General features: G+C 38.7%; 1 protein-coding gene across 1 annotated transcript in view; it reads right to left on the reverse strand.

The window, feature by feature from the left end:
- The window catches only part of PHACTR2 (phosphatase and actin regulator 2), a gene marked incomplete at both ends in the record, with an annotated part of 126649 nt that overhangs the window by 28432 nt on the left and 77620 nt on the right, over positions 1-20597 (reverse strand). Inside the window, 2 exons of the mRNA XM_079550336.1 lie at positions 9281-9439; positions 12392-12472. Of these exons, the coding sequence (XP_079406462.1) occupies positions 9281-9439; positions 12392-12472 (240 nt within the window). The remainder of the gene's footprint in view (positions 1-9280; positions 9440-12391; positions 12473-20597) is intronic.

Genomic DNA, 20597 nt, shown 5'->3' on the forward strand with positions numbered 1-20597 from the left:
GCAAGTCCTTTAGGTGTTCATATAAGACTGCAGTTTCAAGAATCAACAGTTACTCAGTCAGCAGAAATCTGGACTTCATCCACATTTCATAGTCCAATAGGAATGGCTCTGTAGAGTGAAACAAGCAACACAGGGGATCTGGTGTCCCTGTCCTGTGCACTTCACAAGAATATACTGTGGAGTAGCTTCAGGCTAGTTCTGTGGACTGCATGTCCAGATGTGGAGGGAACACAACAAGTTCTTGAATGCAGCTTTGTGTTTAATTTCATCCAAGGGGACCTTGTTTGCGTGCTCTGCAAATTGAAGACAGATAAGTGGGAAGGATCTGGAAATTCACTTCAAAACAGCAAAGCTAATGTAGTTGAGCCACTTATATGCAACTTAAATTCTGCTACTTAAACTCTATGGTTTTTAGACTGTAGCTGGTAGCCAGATGGGAATCTTTCTTTATTCTGTCACACCATCTCTGTGCCCATTTGGTCTCAAGACAGTCTTTCCACACCTTGCAGAAAAAGTATTTTATAGAAATAATAGCATACCATCAAAAGCATAAGAACTTTACTTGCATGTTATTATAAACTACAATGGTCAGGGAATGAAGGAGTCAAGCACATATCAAAAAGAACTTTATCGACTTCTTTTTTAGCACTTGAAAGGAAACCAATTCACTTATTGCAGTACATTCCCACAAGAGCCTCACTCTAACACACATTACATGGCAGTTCCTTGCTCTCCTGGCCACTCCCTGCCCTCTTCCTTCCTATATAGAAGATTCCCAAGAGATAAGCAGTATCTTTTCACTGTAAGATTAGTAGATGAAGACCAGAAACAAACATGTTGGACAACATCAACATTCCTTATCTCAGAAACAAAGCCTTTTCAACCTCTAGTTTAAGGCTTGTTAACATGAACCTGATGCATCACCTCTGCAATTATTGAAAGCAACAAGCACACATAACTCTTTATCAACCAAGAGAATTAATGGTGTTGTTCTCATTTATTTCCAGCCTATATAATCATAGGATAAACTGGTTTTGCTAATGTTATGCAAAAACCATTGCTTCAGAGCTAGCAAGCAGATTCTTTCAAGCACAGATCCTTGTACAATATCTTTGTTTTCCTACCTCTTTCTCCTGGAACAGAGAAAGACTTTGGAAGAAGAAAAAAACATATTTGTTACACTTTGTTTTCCTCTTGTATAGCAAATGGTACCTCCTTATTAAACTCCACCTACCTTCATTCTAAGCTGAAAAATTGATTTAATTGTGAGAAAGCAAGACGTTGCTACATTTTAATTCCATTATGACAAACATGGCAAGAAAAGATAAAATTTCTATTTTGAAGATCTTGAAGAACATGATCGGAAAGAATTTTAAGTGTATACCATTCTTTTTTCTTATGGATCCAGCATCCCAAAACTCTACTTACTAAAAAGAATCAGTTGAAAACCTGTGCATTTATACATTGTCACCACGTTTTGCTTTAAGTCACTAATACAGAAAGTGTTAAGAAAAGAATAACCTAGTACTCTACCCTCCAAATTCTAAAGAAATGCATGAGAATTTTTTAGAATCTTAGTCAGCTTACATTCGAGTGTTTAACTGATTAAATAGTGTGTCACAATATATCTGATGTATTAGTAAAAAAGTACAAAATGTGAGGACACATCTTCACTTGGTTGCAAATAGGTGTATCTTACTTACACTCAATATTTTCAATCTTCTATAGAAAAATAAATTAAAATTATTAATGAAAAACAAAATTTGAATATTTCTTCCAAATCAATGTCCCTGCTTTCAGATTTCAGTTGTGATTAAGCTGGACAATTTATGTAATATCAATTTTGATTGAAATACCCCATGAATACTGGGATATCATCTCTATCTAGGGCAGTTTTTTCCATACTGTTATGCATATACCAAGGTCTGGAAGATTTTTGCACAGCAGAACTCTATCTGCTTGGATAGTTACAGTTCCTTTTGAGCCTTGACTACACTTTGATCACATACATGCCCTTTTCTTCACTTTGATCAATGAGTCTTCTTGCTCATATCTATGAGGAAGTCTGTGATGAAGATAGTTGCTCTTGCCCATTGCTTTGACCATATAATTCCTCTTGGCGTCATGCTACCTTTGTATTTTCTGTGTTAACTTCACTTTTTTATCTCACCAGATAAATCTGATGGCTTTCAATGTCAGTTTCATCCTGCCTAAACTGATGTTTCTCATTTACTTGAGATACTGATACTCAGTTCTCACCTGACCAGCTTTTGTCACTAACAAGCCAAATTTTGAAGCAAACACATTCACCTGCTTTTCCCTTGCTGCTCTCAGGCTTGGAAGACTCTCCATGTAAACATTCACAAAGATACCTCTCTTCCTTCGCATTAAAATCTGTTGTGATACCAAAACTAACAATTTTTAGGCATTGTACTTATTATCCTGGTCTAGTCTCCTCTTGTTTTTCAGCATCTAACCGTGGTGTCCTCTCTTACTGCAAGCCTACTGGGACTGTTGTTTTTTTTTTTATTATTCATGTAAGACACTATGCAATAAATTCCTTGTCTATGCATGAGTACCGTAGAAATACAAATAGTAGCTAAAAATGGCAACAGTGGAACACTCTTGCAGAGGGAGAAAGATGGTCTGATGTCTGTAGATGCTTTTGAGATAAAATTAAAGTGTTACAACTGTACCTCTCTAGCTTGTCCCTGCTTGAATATGTGCCCTTGTTCTTGATGCTTCTTCTTTCTCATCAGGTTTGTGGCTGCCAAATCAAGAAGCCACCTGAATCAGCTCAGTCCATCTATTTGTCCCCTCAGTACCTCAGAAGCAGCTTCAAGGTATTTTTATTGCTATTGCTCTTCTTAATCTAGAAATCTGTTCATCATGAACAGAACTTTAAACAAAAGGTCACCAAATGATCATCAGATAATAATATATTTTATACACTTCATCAAGACATCTTCTGTAAAAGAAATTTGTTATATTCTTAATAAGAAAGCAAAGCAAATGCTAATATCTTATTTAAGCATTTAGATCAATAATACGTGCATGTTTGGAACAATTTTTCCAAAGGCCATATTTTGAAGAAAGCTCACTTTGAAATGGGATTTTCTTGTTCCCAGAAATTGTGATTGAGGCCAGACTTTTAAGAAAGCTGTCTTTTTACATAAACATCTGAAGACAAAAAAACAAACAAAAAAACCAAAACCATGACCAGGGTTACTCAGTGTGCAGCAGCTCTTGTGGAAACTTTCACAGATTTTCAGGGAGATTCCAGTATGCCATATTCACTGGAAAATCAAATGACTTATTTTGGAAGCTAAATGCTCCACTGTTCCTAAGCTGTGGTCTAAATGGTGGTTCAAAGATCTACAAAAATCCTTGACATAGTCTCAGAAAACATGCACAAATTGTTTGTATTTTTTCTTTACTTTTGCAAATTTCTGAGTCCAAACATTTATACTACAGGATTTTGTCATATAGTACCAAGGTTTTTTGGTTTCTACAGCTAGAGCTGTTATATGAATCTAGCTCACAGCCAGTAGTCCTGCATTACAAGCATGTAATCTTTACCAGCTGCAAAGCACTCTTCTCCTGGAAGATGAGCACAATTTAGTGGAGTAGCACTACGTAAAATGGAAGGTGGAAATAAGGTATAATTTGTTGTTTACTACTGGGTAAATCCCTCCAAAATGAACTTTTATTAAATAAGAGTTTTGAGAATCAAGAGTTTCCTCTCCAGCCTATGCAGAGAGCTGTATTGTGATTAATCAAAATCCAGGAAACTGTCATTCAGAAACATGGGACACCAGACAACACAAGGTGTCTTTCGTCTCATTTTTGGACTCTCTGACTGTGCTGGTGCAGATGGTCAACTCATACAAATCCTTTCATAAATTTTAGATTCAATCAGCTACATTTTTTGTTCATGCTTTTACTACTAAAGCTCTGTTCAAGAAAACACCTATTTTAATTGAAAGCTTTCTTTAATTTCTAGTCCAAACGTATTTCAAACCTCCGTTTATTCCTTTCTACTTGTGCCAGCGTTGTCCTTCACCCATAGTCTCTCCTGGCTATATACCAATTTGTTACATTCACCAAATGCAGTCGAGACTCAGGCTCTCTCAGTTTTGCTAGGCTGAACAAGAACAGCTGTCTCACAACCCTCTCTGCATTAATTCCAGTTTTGAATTCATCCTTCTTGAAGACAGATGAACAGATCTGTATGTCTGCAAACTACCAGCTTTTGCTTACTGAATATTGTTAACAGCACCATGTGCAAAAGACCCTGTAACCGAGGAAGGGTAGAAATCTGAAGGAGGGAGGAGAAAGGGGTAGGTGTAACAATTGACATAAGTAACCACATTGAAATATTTATTGTTTCCAAGATAATAAAGGAAAAAAAAAACAATACAAAACAAGCACATGCTGATTGCTCAACTGTTGCGTAAGATGTAAGCTGTTAAATCAAGACAGAATATATGTAACATCTTCACTGCTAACTGCATATTTTTACCTCTTCTTGGTCTATAAGATACTTGGAAAGCGAGCAGGCATGTAAATTTCTACATTCCTTTATACTATCTGTATAGATATTTTCAAACAATTCAATGATTAATCTGCCAAAACCATGTCTACAATCTTATTCCTGGAGCCATATTAGGATTTATTTTTTTTTTTTTTAATAAATAGGATTATTTTTTTTAATAATTAAAAAAACAAAAACAAAAAATAAACGGAAGCTCTACATATTAGGAGCTTTCCTCTGCCACTCACATTGCGTGGGTGAAAGCCTGCATCTTCATGTCAGTCTACTGGCAGGAGCCTGCCTGGCTTGGCTGACTTACTGGATGGTTCCTGCCCAAACAAAGCTTTATCTGGAGTACCTTTCCTTTTAAGAAAACTTGGATTCAGTCTCATTTACATAGTTCAGGTGACAAATAGAAGATAAACTATTCTTAGAATAACTAGTTGTAGGCCAGCAAATAACTCAGCTAGACTGAGACCTACAAGTAGATTCTTTGGGAGTCAGGCAAAAAAAAACACCAATAAACTTTTATATATGGTGCACATAACAATGATCTACAGAGCTGAGGGGTGCAGGAAGCCAGCTTGTAACACAAGAGAGAGGAAAGTTTGTCTTGTCTTTCACAGTGAATGGTTTGCAAGATTGATCAGCTGAGAGGTTCTTGTGTAAGGCCCTGGAAGATGGGGGTTTACTGCTTTGAATTTAGCAGTTGTTGCTTGTTTGGTGTTTTGTTGTTTTTTTTTCCTTGGTTTTTTTTTTTTTTTTTTTTCCACGTAGGGGAAATAAAGCAAAGGCCTCTGAGAAAAGAAATTCAGAAAACTTGAGTTTAAAGAACATTCCCTTGAATGTGAATAACAGTGTTGGCCAGCAAGTATGCATACTCATAAGATCAGGGCCTATGACTCCAGCTTTCTTTTTCTCCTTATGCATAAGAAAAACTGAAGATTAAATTTAAAGGTAGATATAAGAGAAAGAACCTCTGAACTAAAACTAAAAATTAGACATGTCAGCTCTCAGATTAGTTATGATGTGGAGGAAAAGCATTATACAGATGGATCCTATTAATTCATTTGGAAACAGGACTAGAAATTGTTTCCTTCACTGAAATACGTGAGAAAACCTAAGAGGACTCGGGTCTGCTATAAATGGTATTGGAACATTTCAGAAGTTTATGTTCCATGACACCCAGAATACCCAGAGCACCCACGAAAGAGCTCTGGCTTCCTGCAGTGCAGTTATTTATCACTCCTACCTGACTGATGGTAGGCAAAATGAAACTTTTTTTTTTTTTTCCAAGTAGCATATCACTAATGGTTAGTGAACCTGCTTCACTTTCAACTACCTACTTTCTCTTCAACTTAAGCTAACAATGAAATTATCTACCAGAATCACAAAAAGATTAACTTGCCACATCAAAAAAGAGTAAGATCAAAGTTTACAAACAACTCAGCTACAAACTCATGGTTCTCTGGTGTATCTTGAATGCCAGAGACATCTTGGGAAAGTGTGAAGGAGAAAAGGAGCTCTGACACAGTACCAGGAGGTTTTACAATGTTCAGCAAGCATCCTGTGCCATCATGCTATGTCCCTATGTCTATAGTGGGCAACAGCTACAGTTTTGATATCTATTCTACCCATGTTGCTTTTGCTCTTCTCCAACACTCTTGTAGGGTACAAAAGGAAGAAAGAAGGGGATCCATGGAACCTCTATGCAAGGTGCATAGGGAATGCTCCTCATTGGGAACCTGGAGTGCTGAGGCCCACAGGGGCTCTTTCAGACAAGGGCCGTTGATCAGGAGCCCTGGGATACCAGCACAGTCCAGCCTGATGGCCAGACAGGCAGCACGTACTCTGGCACGCTGCCTGCCCATGTGCTGCTCTGTATCCCTTCCAGCACGCTCACAGAGAATGGCTACAGTTGAGCTCTGTGTTTTCAGCAAAAGATGCTAGTGACTTGTAGTCAAAACAAAACCAAACTAAGGAAAAAAAGTATTCAGAACTCAACCTAGTACACATATAATGTGAATAAACAATCCAAGAAAAAGATCCGGGGCTCTGCTTTCCCATCTGCAAAGCTTAATAACTCAATCACCTGTTTTTGTAAAACTTAATCACTCAATCACCTGCATCACCAGCTTCTCATTATGCTGCCATAAAGGAGACACCTAGGAGATCTACACCGTTTGGATGATTGACATATCATAGCTACAAAAAGTAATGGCCACACTGTAATTTCCAAAGGGATTTTTTTCCCCAAATACAGAAGACACCCGCGAGCAGACGGTGCAAAATTTGCAGGGATGCTTGGCAGCGCAGGGAACAGCTTTCAGGCTGCTGCTTCACTCACTTTTGCTTAACTCATTCCTACAGTATGTGGCTGAGCCAACTGTTTTTGCCCTGTAAATACTGCATTTCTGTGGGTCACGCTAGAACATTTTTCCTGTGACTTCTTTTAACTCCAAACACATTCCCTGCTCCATGATGCACTGCTGCCAACTCTTACCGCTTGACCACTGTGCCTGCCACATTTGGTCTTTTTAAACTTCCAGCATCAGCAATCATCATCATCATCTTTAAGCAGGAAGCTCATTTTCAAAATCTGTTTGAACCAGAAAGCAAGTAAGAGCTACCACCATTTCATAAATGAGTTTTAAAATAACCTGATAACTTTCAGGGGCTGAGCTGCATTTTTCAGAACGCTTTGATTTGGCAGCAGTTTGCAGCATACTGTGCTGCTAAACAGCAGGAATTATTGCTGTCTTCAGGTCTCACAAACATGGAAATTACAAAGAACTTCCTGTAAGATTTACACATAGGAGTTTTTGACTCTAAAAAGACTAACATCAATCTCTACAAAACCACCTTGAATTCATTGCTCATGACAGTCCAGCTAGTATTCACTCCACCTATCTCAGTTCCTCTGACAGCGATTGTGATCTGTGATCTGGAAAAGCAGCATGTGTTACAGTCTAACCAGAGGACACTGCCAGGTATACCCATAGTCCTGCCATAGCTCTGATTTTGATGCTCTTTGAGCATCAAGATAATGCTAATGCAAACCATCACATCAGTGGCTTATTTCTCCCCCTGCCAGTGGGTGTAGTGTGATGAAGACCTACTGCCATAAAAAAGCTCTGAAGACTACACCACCAGATGAGAGGCATCTGTGAGGTGCATCTGCAAGCCCTACTCTTAAACAGACTGACTCACCTTCTTGCTTAATTTGTGATAAAGTGATAGCTAAATATACCTTGGCACTGAGCCTACTCTTGTACAGCAATAATTTCAAAGTTCTTTAAGGTCAGCACAATAGAGAGAGAGAGCTGAATGAAATAACATGTTTGAAACAGATATTGTACCTTCCCCTTTTCATTACAGTTCTGCATTCTGCAGCATCAGCTGGATGGGATTTCAATACTCAGAACTGTGTATCTTTAAAAATATGCCCCTTGGGAAAACTTTCAAGACCTGACAGGTTCAGAAGGCTGTATTTAGGGATGCATAAAATAACAAATGATCTGATCTAGCCCTAAAATCATTTTTAAGGAGCTTTCCATGGCTTTTGCAAATCTTTTTTCCTGACCCAATACACATCTGGTTCTAGTTGGCATAAAAAGTTATACACATTTAAATGTCATGAAAAAAAGCTAATTATGTATTTTGGGCTTGCTGGGAGACAGGAAGTACTAGGACTCTCATAAGAAGTGCAGTTCTCCTTGGAAATCCAGCCACTTTTTACACAGGCAAGTGATTTACATAGCTCAGAGAAGAATTCAAATTATTGTGTTAGCTGAACTGACCCTCTCATCCTCCAAAGGCTCATTCATCACTAGGTAAAGGTTACTAGGTAACATTGGAAAGACTGGCCTAACAGCCAGCCATGAAGTTCTTGATCTTTTGTATCCTTGCTCTTTCCTGTAGAAAATCCAATAGATGGAGCAGTACTTAAGAACACTCACTTTTTCTTTCTTTCTTTCTTTCTTTTTTAAACAGTGAAAAGAAGTAGTCCAGTATTCAACACACTACAGAAAGAGGTTAAATGCAGTCCAAATCCTTGTGATTCCACTTGAGTTTTTAAATTTCCCTTATTCAGTCAAACTTTGTCACCAAAGTGAATCTGAATGAACGTAACAAAATTAATATGGATCTTGAGATTTGGGGCACAGTGAGTATTTAACAGGATTTAGTGCATTTTATCTACAGAAAATCACATAGGCATAAAGTACATTTTCCATAAATGACTTGAGTTCAATTTGTAGTAGCAATATATTCCCTTGAACATTTCTGAAGAGCTGGAATTTAAGTGCTTAAGAGGTAATGAAAACCAACGGGAATGAGCTGCTGAAGTAATTTTCAAAACGACATACAGTTTTCAAGTAGCTTAAACACTTGAACATTTAAGCTACGAGCCACTTCTGCAGTGGTATTGCAAGGTGATGCACAAGCATTTTATTTCTTCTTTCACAAAAGGAAAACCTGGAACCAAAGCCTGCCCACAAAAGGTTCACAGTGAATTCAGAAACATCTCTGCATGTATTTTCATGCTCATACCATGCTTCCATTTGTTACCTTACTGTATCCACAGTATGCCTACCAGTGATCCATGTTTTGCAAGTCTATCTTCTTGGCAGGTTCTGCTGGCATCCTTGTTGCAGGATAGAGTTTACAGCATGTATTGGTGCTGATGGAAGAACACGTTAGCGTTTAAAGTAGGTGGGAAAAAAATTGATAAATGTGTCCATTTACCTTTTTGATCTTCTTTTTTTCCTTCTGGCCCACATGGTTTCTCTGATAAAGTGCCATTATCTCCACTGGCTTTTACTGCATTTTCTTCCTGTATGGTTTCTTCACCAATAGCTATGGTGTGTCCGTTTGAAGTTTCAAAATTTACTGTCACATCACCATCTGAAATAAAAATTAAAAAGCCGATGTCCAAATTAACTGCTTGCTTAGCATCTATTGACATTACACACCAACTCTCTGCTTTCAAGTTACCGTAGAAGCAAAGCAGAAAAATTTAATGGATTGTATAATAGGCTCTGAAAAGTAACTCTCTAAATGATCTCCATAGGCTGCCAGGTCTTTGAGTGGATATCTTCACAGTAGTGGGCCTATTTTCCAGCTCAAGCTTCAAGGCTCCATCTTCTGATATGAACTCTGTACATGTTAGCATCCCATACTCTTCCATCCCACATCCTTCATAAGGAATTTTTTCCACCCAGACGGTGGTGACGCACTGGAACAGGTTGCCCAGAGAGGTTGCGGATGCCCCATCCCTGGAGGCATCCAAGGCCAGGCTGGATGTGGCTCTGGGCAGCCTGGTCTGGTGGTTGGTGACCCTGCACAGAGCAGGGGAGTTGAAACTAGATGATCATTGTGGTCCTTTTCAACCTAGGTCATTTTATGATTCTATGATCTTGGTTTACATAGCTTAAAGACATTCACGTGGAACATAATGTATCTATAGTGTGTTTCCAAAGGTCTCAGACCTGGACATACATAGAGTTGCATGTCCACAGCATGCAGAACAACCGTGTTGTATCCCAGTGGTGTATCAGCCAGAAATCAGGCAGAAATTTTCAGAATATATGCGATCAATTCCCAAATGTGAATTTACTATTAATGATAACGAGTCATTATCCAATCTTAAGAATCATGGTTAAAACTCTTTGTAACATATTACATACTGTTAATACATTTTGTAAGTCCAATTCTCTCCCAGCTCTTATGACTATTACTGACTCATGTGAACTACCTCAGCTGTTTTCTTTTTCCTCCTGAAAAAAAAAAAAGAATAAAAATTCTTTCTCTTCCTTATTTGTATCTATGTCCCTGAAAAATGCTGTGTACTCTTGCTGGCTCACAACTTTCTCTGTTGACTGATATCTGTTCTCTATTCTGTGCATTTTTAAACCACTGATTTTCTTCTCTAGTTATGTCCAAGCCTTGCTATCTGTAGGTTGCTCACACCACACTTCCAGTTCTCAGAGATGATTGCCCTTCTTCTACAGGATGCTCTTATCAGCCAAAATTTGTGCAACTTTACCTGTAATGTCTTCTGGTTCCTCCTGTTGCTTCTTCATTAATTGTGTTAATTCCACTCTCTTCTTCTCCTTGTTGGGTGCTGTGAGATCTGGATGTTTGGCAGTTCCCTCGTTTCAATACAATTATGCAGCCTCTCTTACTTCCTTAGGCTGTTCTGTGGATTAAGCTGATGGTTTCATTCTAACCACACAACTAACTTTCTCATGATGTGTAAAAATGATGTGTAAAACCTAAGTTCTGCCTTCTTAACCTTGTTTCATTTACTATAGCTGATATTTGCACAAGGCCGCCTTCTTATTTGACTGCAGCATTCAAATTTCTCAGCTTTTTCCTTCCAGATGCTCTTAAATCCACTTTCCTTTCTGCATCCACACGTAAGATTGCTACCTTGCTCATATTCTGCTAACATCTCATCTACATCCTTGCCACTTCCCACCTCTTTCTTCTCCATCCCATGTGAAACAGTCACTTCTTTGCACTTCTTACCTCTCACATTTCAATACTCCATAACATTTCATCTAGCTTTCAGCTCTGTAGACATTCCTTCTAACTAGCTTCACACCACCTAACCACTGTCTTCCCTGTATCTCTGCTTTTAGTCCATCCAAAACAATCCTGTTTCTTCCAAATTGCTCCATAAAGATTATAATTTTCATCAGACAAGAGACATAGTGTGATGAAGGCAACACAGACAGGATTGATGGTCTTAAGAAGGGAAAAAGGGGAAACACTGTTTTACCATTCCATCCTTTTACTCCTTTTAAGAGTGGAATAGCAGGTCAAGGATACTAATGACCAAAGCAAACATATGAATGATATTCCTTATGTTCAAAGTGTTTTTTACTTACCTGAAATGTTAACAGCTTACATTAACTGAGCCAACAGACTAAATGCATTTTGCAACCATCAATCAACAAAGTCACACAGCTGCCCAAAAAAGCACATAGCAAAAAATGCTCAAAATTAATACGGGCAGATTGAGGTGTAGAAATTTCACATTTCTTGTGTTAAGTCACAGATAGTGGCAGAAACAAGTTAAGAAGCCAGCTATACTGGCTATCACATTTTAGTAATTGGACAAGACTGCAAAGACAAGTGATGCTACATGCTAACAAACAAGCCCTCTACTTCCAAGGATCAATGTGTGCAATTCTTCAGCTCAGGCAGGGCAGTACAATTTCTAGGATAGACTGTTTTTAAACATCATGGAGTTCTCAGATTTGTCGATAAAGTGATGAATGGTTTTATTTTAAGCTACTGAAAATTATTTTAATCACTTGATTTTTATCCCATCTAGATTTATAGGTAGTAAATAATAGTCAAAAGAATACTACTAGAAGCATTTCAGAAACATAACCAGAGGTGGGGCAGAAGTGTTAACCATGGCCTACCCATACTTTTCCAGGCACAAATTTGGGGTTATTACTTCTAAATTGTTTTTAAACAAGGAGTGTTTTCCCCACAGACTTTTATATTTCTGCTATTTGTGAATGTGGCCGGTGTGGCAGCGGTGAGATCTGTACAATCCCAGCACTGGTACTTTATGATACTGCAATGGCAGCCATCCATGTTTACAGGAAGCATAAAGATATTTGAAAATATGGCCAGAAGTGAGGCAGCATTTCTTGGCAGAAGCAGCTACAGAATGCGTATTTTTTTACTCCAACTTTGTTTAATTCAACTGGCTCAAATTACTTCTCACATTCCTCTGCTTTATTTCCTTATAACTAGTTGTGCTACACAGAAACAATGCAATAGATTTTACCATCCATGTTTAGCACTTAGGACCTAAATTCTAGGTAATGTCATCACCTTGCTCAGGCATTTCCTTCAGCACTCCCCTTCTTATCAGCTCCTCTCTGCTTTGTCTTGTCGAAATCTTCCTTTCCAACACTAAAGAAAAAGCACAGTTAAGAATAGATTTATTCTCATACTGACAACACTTGTGAAAAATGGAGAAAAGAATTAAGAACCCCTGACAGGTCTTCTTTCCCTCAGCTCTACAGAAGTGTTCTGGGTTTCCAGGGACACTCTCCCACAACTTCAGCCACAAAAGGTGGGATTCATCTGATCCAATGTCTTCAGCTGAGCTAGGCTCAGTGGGGCTTCCTTCACAGTCAGTGGGAATATGTACTTCCAGAGTGAAATTAACTCATCCAAACATTGGCATTTAATATTTAAAAGCACCTCTTTATTAATGATTGGAGCGACTATGTCAGCTCAAGATACCTTCACTTATTCTTACAGATGTTTTGAGAGACAAATCCTGCTCAGAGCAAGCAATGTTTTTGGTCAAGTCATAAAACTGCTCACAGAGTAAACTTTGCATAACTATTTTAAGTAAAAGAATAAAAGTAAATCTTAAAAAAAAAGTTAGAAAGTTCTGTTCTAAAAAAGAATAACATCCTCATCCAGGCTGGTTGGCTGTCATGGAAAAAAATGAAGCATCCTGTTTTTAGGTTAAAAAAAAAAAAAGCATACAACACACACAAAAATGACTGTGACATCAAACATTTTAATTATTATGTTTATTTCCCATGGGAAAAATGTAAAACAGTTTTATAGGGAAAAGTATTTACAGATGGCAAAATAGAGTAATTCCCCACTCCACCCTATTCACCCAATCCACTCCACCAAATACAATTTTGGTGATCTGGGAGGCCACTGAAATGATTTATAAAACTGGTGCACGGTTCAGAAAATGTGAACATCACTACTGTAAAACCCCCTCTTCACTGCATTGCTAGCAGAAGTTAATCACCTATCCCAATTCTGTTTACATATGAGCATCAAAACCCAAGCAATGTTTGGAGCTCAAGCTGAGGTCATGCAGAGAAGCTTCAGCAGCACTGGACTTCATCCTATTAATGATGTGGTGATCTTAACGATAAGGTGATTTATCTCATCAACTAATTCAAACACTCTGGTAATCCAATTACTCTCTAGTGCAAGTCTAACCGCTCTATGCAAATTAAATACTGCACAAAGTATTTTCAATCTCACTTGAGCTGGACTGGTTTGAGAGAAGTCACATGGTGAAGTGAGTACTACAGCAAGGACAGAGAAAGTCCTCACACGTTTCAGGAATTTACCCTCTGTGACAGCACAGAATCACAGAATGAATCACAGAATGGCCAGGGTTGGAAGGGACCCCAAGGATCATCTCCAACCCCCCTGCCACATGCAGGGCCACCAACCTCCACATTCAATGCTACACCAGGCTGCCCAGACTCCATCCAACCTGGCCTTGAACACCTCCAGGGACGGGGCACCCACAACCTCTCTGGGCAGCCTGTTCCAGCACCTCACCGCTCTCTCTGTAAAGAATTTCCCCTGACATCCAACCTAAATCTTCTCTCCCTCAACTTAAAACCGTTTCCCCTTGTCCTGCTGTTATCTACACTTCCAAAGAGTTGACTCCTTTTAAGTACTGAAAGGCTGCAATGAGGTCACCCCACAGCCTTCTTTTCTCCAGGCTGAACAAACCCAGCTCCCTCAGCCTGTCCTCATAGGGGAGGTGCTCCAGTCCCCTGATCATCTTCGTGGCTCTCCTTTGGACCCTCTCCAACAGCTCCCTGTCTTTCCTGTACTGGGGGCTCCAGACCTGGACACAGTATTCCGGATGGAGCCTCCAGATGGAGCAGAGTAGAGAGGGACAATCACCTCCCTGCTGGCCACCCCTCTTCTGATGGAGCTCAGGATACCATTTGTTTTCTGAGCAAACATACCGTGTTCCGACAAACATATTTTCCAGCAGCAGGTAGCTCTTGCTGCAATTGGCTGAACAAGAATGGAGGCACCAGAGAGGCAGGAGCATAGCACTGCCAGCTTCATTTGGCTTAATTTATGCTGGAAATTGATCCTAATCCTGTTAAGCAGCTGCTTGGATTGAACTCACAAAAATTAGTGCTGGTGCAAAAGCCAGGGCAGAAGGACACAGCTGGGAGCAGGGGAGAGCATGGCTGCCTGAATGCAGAGCAGTTGAGACTGCCTTCCTAAGTTCCATTCTTGAAAAGTTCTTTCAATTTTTCACCATTACTTGTTAAAGTATATACCTCCCAACTGCGTGCCATGCAAGTTATTTACACAGTAAGCAAAGCACAGGAGTGTGCCATATTCCAGCAAGTTTTTCTTCATGTAGGTGAACACTTACTCCCTCAAAGACCTCTGGAGAAAAGAACACAGACAATGAAGCCAGAGGACTATGCAGGTAGGCACTAACCGAGGGCTATAATCTTCCCAGAAAGTAAGTATATTTATTAGCAGAGTGAAATCTGCCTTGATATGAAACCCGCAGATGAACTCTTTGTGCACATAGTTTATACCTGTTTTAGAATCATAGAATCATCAAGGTTGGATCACATAGGCCACATAGATCATCTAATCCAACTGCCAACCCATCACCACCCATGCCCAGTAACCACGTCTCTCAGTACCACATCTATCCTTTTGTTGCTTGCAATATAAATACTTGGTTGTATTTCAGTTTTGGAAGTATAATTTACTTCCCACCTTCTTTTTCCCCCCTCTGATTTTTCGCACCTTTTTAACTGGAGACAGTGAAATCAGATGCTTTCATGTATATCAGATGCTCTCTTATGTACTTCTTTGTGAAATTTAATCTAATACTACTAGAAAATACATCCTTTTCATCAAATTCAGTAACGCTGAATCTGACCAGATACCTATGTCTCTCTGAAGTTTTCAAGATGATGTATTTTTTCAGTTCTGCAGCACTATATCACACCCTAATGAAGAGTCATGGAAAACACCATTTGGCATTAAAAGACATTGACACCTTACACTTCCACTTGAAGACCTCAAAGAACTGTACTGACATTACACAGATTTCGTTACGTCGTTTAGATTATCTCCATTTTACAGATTAGAATATTTATGAACAGATAAGAAGCTTAAGCCCAAATCCTCAATCATTTGAAACTCTAGCTATAAGTGTTGTTTTGATTTAAACTGATTAAACTCAGTTAATTCAGCTTGAAATGATAATTTATTTAAAACATTATTTGACTCACAGAAAAAACATTAGAAAGTATGCTGGCGTTCACTATAAGTATCTCAACTTTAATTCCTACAAAAAAAGCAGAATTTTAATTTAAATAAGAGTAATCAAAAATACGTACTCTTGTATAAGAGGAATGAGGTTACTGTCTACTCATGAGCCTGCACTGGGCACTATTTAGACAGAGTGGATTCATAAGTTTAATTTATTGCTTATTAAAGACTTTTCATTATGTAATACATTTCACATTTACACAGCCAACTATCTTGATCACAACAATTGCACTGACCATAAGGATCTCATACCTTTAGTTGAGCAAATCACATTAGACTACCATTAGGTTTAGGTAAACTCTCTTAATATAATGCTTTTTTTACAAAGTCAAGCATTGGGAAGGTAAAAAATGTCTGAATGTGGGTTGACAGGTGTGCAGATGGTACAGCTTTTATTTGCTTGTTATGTCTTTTACCTTCACAACCCCTGGCTCACTTAGCATACAAACTGTACTGGTGCCTCCATTAACTTCAGTTGTAACTAACAGTATGTCAATTTATCAGACTGTACGTAGCCTTGAATTGCAGACCTCATTTACTTGGGTAAATCTTACTTACCCAAGGGATCCCACAAACGTGTATTTTTAGCCCAACATAAATAATAGCAAACCAATAAAATAACAGTTTACCTCAAAAAGCAGTTCAAAAAAAGATCACTCCTTACCTGCCCCCTCAAAAAGAGAAGACTTACCGACATTCAGCAGCTACAAACCTCAAGTAGTCTTAAGAACACATTATTTTATTTAAAGAGTAATGTGAGATTCTGGATATTCTCCAGTTTTTAGTTTTGCTTATCCCAAAGAAGCTCAAGAGAATTCCAAATTTTAATTTTTCTCTGACCCAGTACAAGCTAAAATTGCTTCCCGCTCCCTGCCTGCACATACTCTCACAGCACAGCTTTGAAGTGGCGCCTACTTCATGCCAAGACTTTAACTGCTGTCTTCTTTGCCCTCTGAGTAAAACACTGAGGTGGGGGGGGGGGGGGGGGAGGAAGCCCTTAAGATTATGCCATCCTCTGTTTACTTACTTATAAAAAATCTTTAGGCAGAAACTATACAATTAGTGCCCAGAGAACAGATTATCTGAGATACAGCATGAGAAATGTGTCACTTAAGGGGAAAAATTCCAGCCCTCATTCCCAGATCAGACCAAATACTTCCACATCTAGTTGTCCATATTTTTTTTGTTGTTTGTGGTATTTGCTGTTTATGAATATCTCCCAGTTGCTGGCATAATACAGTCACATGAGATCTTGTCAACACACTGCATATTACAGCCCTGTCAAATCTGTAAGAAGAACCTACTTCAAAAAGCTGACTGAAATCCCAGTTATAGCAATAGAAGTTCTTTCCAATACCCCCATACTCTGTTTCAGAAGGAACTTACTTCAGCTGCACACATACTTACCAAGCTGTGGCCAGAGAATAACAGAATAACCAATACATGCAGTGTCAGTCATATCATCTCCCATGGTCTCAGACCAGGAGATCGGCCACCTACATCTGAGATATGCACACACACATCCCGTTTTGTGATGTAAATACAGCTCTGACTGAGCTGTCTGAGGAAGAGGATTTCCTGCAGGAAATTTATTTTGTGAGGATGTTTTCCTCTTTCTCACATCAGATAAGCGAGTTTCTTCTGCTGTGTCAATTAGCAAGCAACAAGGGGCAACTTGCCAAGGAAATGCATCTTTTCAATCTCCGTTGGCCTCAGGTCTGTTTCCTCAAAGAGCGCAAGGGTAACTTTTTTTTTTCCCTTAACTTTTTTTTCCTGAAACAACCATCTGAGGCAGGATGAACGCAGTCCAATCTGGTTTTCATTTCTGACTCCAGCCTCACATGAAGCACGTACACAAATGTAAGTGGTTCCGTATCTTTCTTACGTAGAGCTTAAAAACCAATAAACTACATCCCTACAGCTCTGGAATTTCCCAGCAGCAAAATAACACAGTCACGTTAAGATATGCTTCCATTTCAAGCTAACTTGATTTGCACCAAATACACATAGCTTGTTCACGGTGTAGCTGGGGCTGCCACCCCGTTTTTAGGACTCCTGAAGACACAATACCTTACTGCTGCAAAAACATAATGATTTATCTGTGTCTTTTCGCTGTATGGAATTATGAGGGGAGGTAATCCGTGTTCCTGGCCAAGACGGAGGAAGAACTGCAGGAGGATGCTCAAAGTCAGCACAAGTGACTTATCCTGGTATGCTCCTGCTAGCACTACTGATACTACTAGCTGGCAATCAGCATGGATTAAAGGTATATCTAGCCTCAAACAGGCTGCTAACATAGGACCAGTACAGCCAGACTTGGAAGAAAAAGCTTTGATTGTTGACAGGAGGGTAAATGACAATGACGCCTAAGCAAAATTATGACTAAATGTTCACTATGTTGATATTAGTTAATATTTAGACACCTCTTTCTATCTCAGCATAAAAACTCTGAGAATTGTAGTTGTGCCACTTTCATCTAGCTGTAGGTTACACTTTAGAGAGTCTCAAAGGACAAATTCCTGTATAACATGGGAGAAAAATAACAGGGGAACCTTTAATTTACTTTTAAAATTTACAATCTAATTTAATCAAGATTTACTTTCTCCCCATCTTAGACAACTGTTATTGCTACTTCTTAGATGAAAGATGAGATCTTCAGATATTACATAAGTCCCAGCATTTCATTTTAAGGAAAAAAACCAAACCAAAACAAAACAATTGAATACTGTGACGGTTGGCAGAATGCACATAATCTGGAATTTACGAATGCAAACTGATGTGCTGAATGTACAAAAGGATACTAAAGTTTTCAAAATCTGAAATTAATTCCCCATGTCACTTTACTTGTACAATCCCACCCAAATAAATGAAATATTAAAATGTAGTGGGATGGATGATTAAAGCCTTATGAAAAATAGAACATATGGACTCCTTAGGGAGAAAAAAAAATAAAAAACCATCTACTGAAAAAATATCAGAAGTTTCCAAAGTCGCATAAAATGCTTAGGTTTTGTTCACCAAGACATGCATTGAATTTTGTACATCTATGTTTCACAGACTATACAGGCACTGAAGTAGTCTAGTTTACACAATTTAGATTATTAGAATGGTTTCATTTTTTTGTTAGCTGTGTTTTACAACACTAATTTTATATTACTACGTGTTACTAAATACAATAGCATCCTTCACTGTATAAAACATGGATACATATTACATGGTTACCTGGAACAATGCTATTAAAACAAATTAAAGGTTTTGGGGGGATAATTTACAAGTCTGTGTAGAAGATGATACTCAACCCAAGATACATTAGGCACTTAGTTAATCAGTCGGGCTAGTTTATTTTTGGGAATAAGAACTATTAAATACAAAGTTCTGTGACTGAACTTAGAGCAGGAACTTCAATTATTTAACTGTTATCTCCCTCTGCATTAACTTTTCTCATGCTCTGTAACATCTATAGATATACTTCATTTGTGCAGATAGTTAACCTCTACTTTTCAATACAAATTATATACAGCCACATATTCAGCTGACCAAAAGAGATCCCAGTTACATGATCTATGCACTATATTAATCTGTCACCACTGACTCTATTATTATTCTGCTGATTCGACATGCAAATACTCCTATCTCTTATGGATTTCTGTTTGCACTTTGGTGCTCTGTTTTAAAGAAAAGATTTATCATAAAATAAAGCTCTAACCCTGGAGAAAAAAAAAAGATAAGGAAAACAACATTAATTTTTTAACATCCAGACCTGAAAGGCAGTGATGCAAAAATACAGCTGAAATTTAAAAAAAACAGCTTTTCTAAATGTTAAGAAGCTCCAACAGAGGCTCTGTACTTCCTCTCAGATTCAGTGTGCTTTATTGACAGTAATCACACAGCTAGACCACAAGTGGTAACCTTTGAAGAAAAATAAAAGCTACTTCTTGTTATGTTTCACTGTATTTAGCTTTCTGTTGGATCAGGTTTGCGATATAGCTCATGGCAGAACAGGTGCCAGTACCCAGGAGGCAGTGGAACTAAACATACACAGCTGAGATAATCGAGAGGACGTCACTATCACTGGAAAATTAGCTCTAAGATCATTGAGATAGACACTGCTCTTTATTAAGAGTTCTCTGCTGCAATTTCTAGGGGTTCCTGGACTTAAAATGTAAAGCAGTGTACTCCCAAATGTTCTCAATAGGGACATTTTGGGAGATTGGTTTTATAGCCTAGAGACATGGAAGACAGTGAACAGAGAATTTGCAGTGTGGTAATGAATCTGAAAAGCCATGGACTCTGATTGGGCTGAAGTTGACAAAAGCACAGCCTTGAATGTCTGAATCCCAAAACAGAAGCTTGGGATTTTCCTGCAGAAATCTTGGCTGGAGCTGTGACACAGAGACTCACAGATGCAGAGCGGGTTAAGTTTCCTAACAGCATGAATGACTACAGCCACTTGAGATGCTTCAAGGTTTTGGAGACATCCACACAGCGATGGCAAACACGACACAAAACCTTCTGGGAGAGCAGCCAGGACGGCCAGAGCATCTCAGGTGGCACCAAGCACCTGTGTTTAGGCAACTAAATCCAGCTTTCAGTTGTGCTCATGTTCAGAACTAACATTACCCAGTCACAGCCTTTTATTTCACACTTGTTCTTCAAGCCTGTCCAGTTGCAGAGAGAAGGCGCTGAGCAGTGATTGCAAAGCTGATTTTTTTCTTTTCTTTTTTTTCTTTTTTTCTGTGCATGATCACATCTGCTTCTCCTCTCTGAACAGACCAAAGTTCTGTTCCCATGAAGGCAAGGTTTGTTTCATATCCCAAACCACTGGCTACTAGTAGAACACAGAGACATTCCCAATATACCTGATGATACAAAGTACACAGCTTCATGTTTCTTAGTTAAAAAAATGAGTGTTACCAACATCAAAAGAATATAATATGTAATGAAT

The sequence above is a fragment of the Tetrao urogallus genome (genome assembly GCF_951394365.1).
Source record: "Tetrao urogallus genome assembly, chromosome: 2".
Classification (NCBI taxonomy): domain Eukaryota; kingdom Metazoa; phylum Chordata; class Aves; order Galliformes; family Phasianidae; genus Tetrao; species Tetrao urogallus.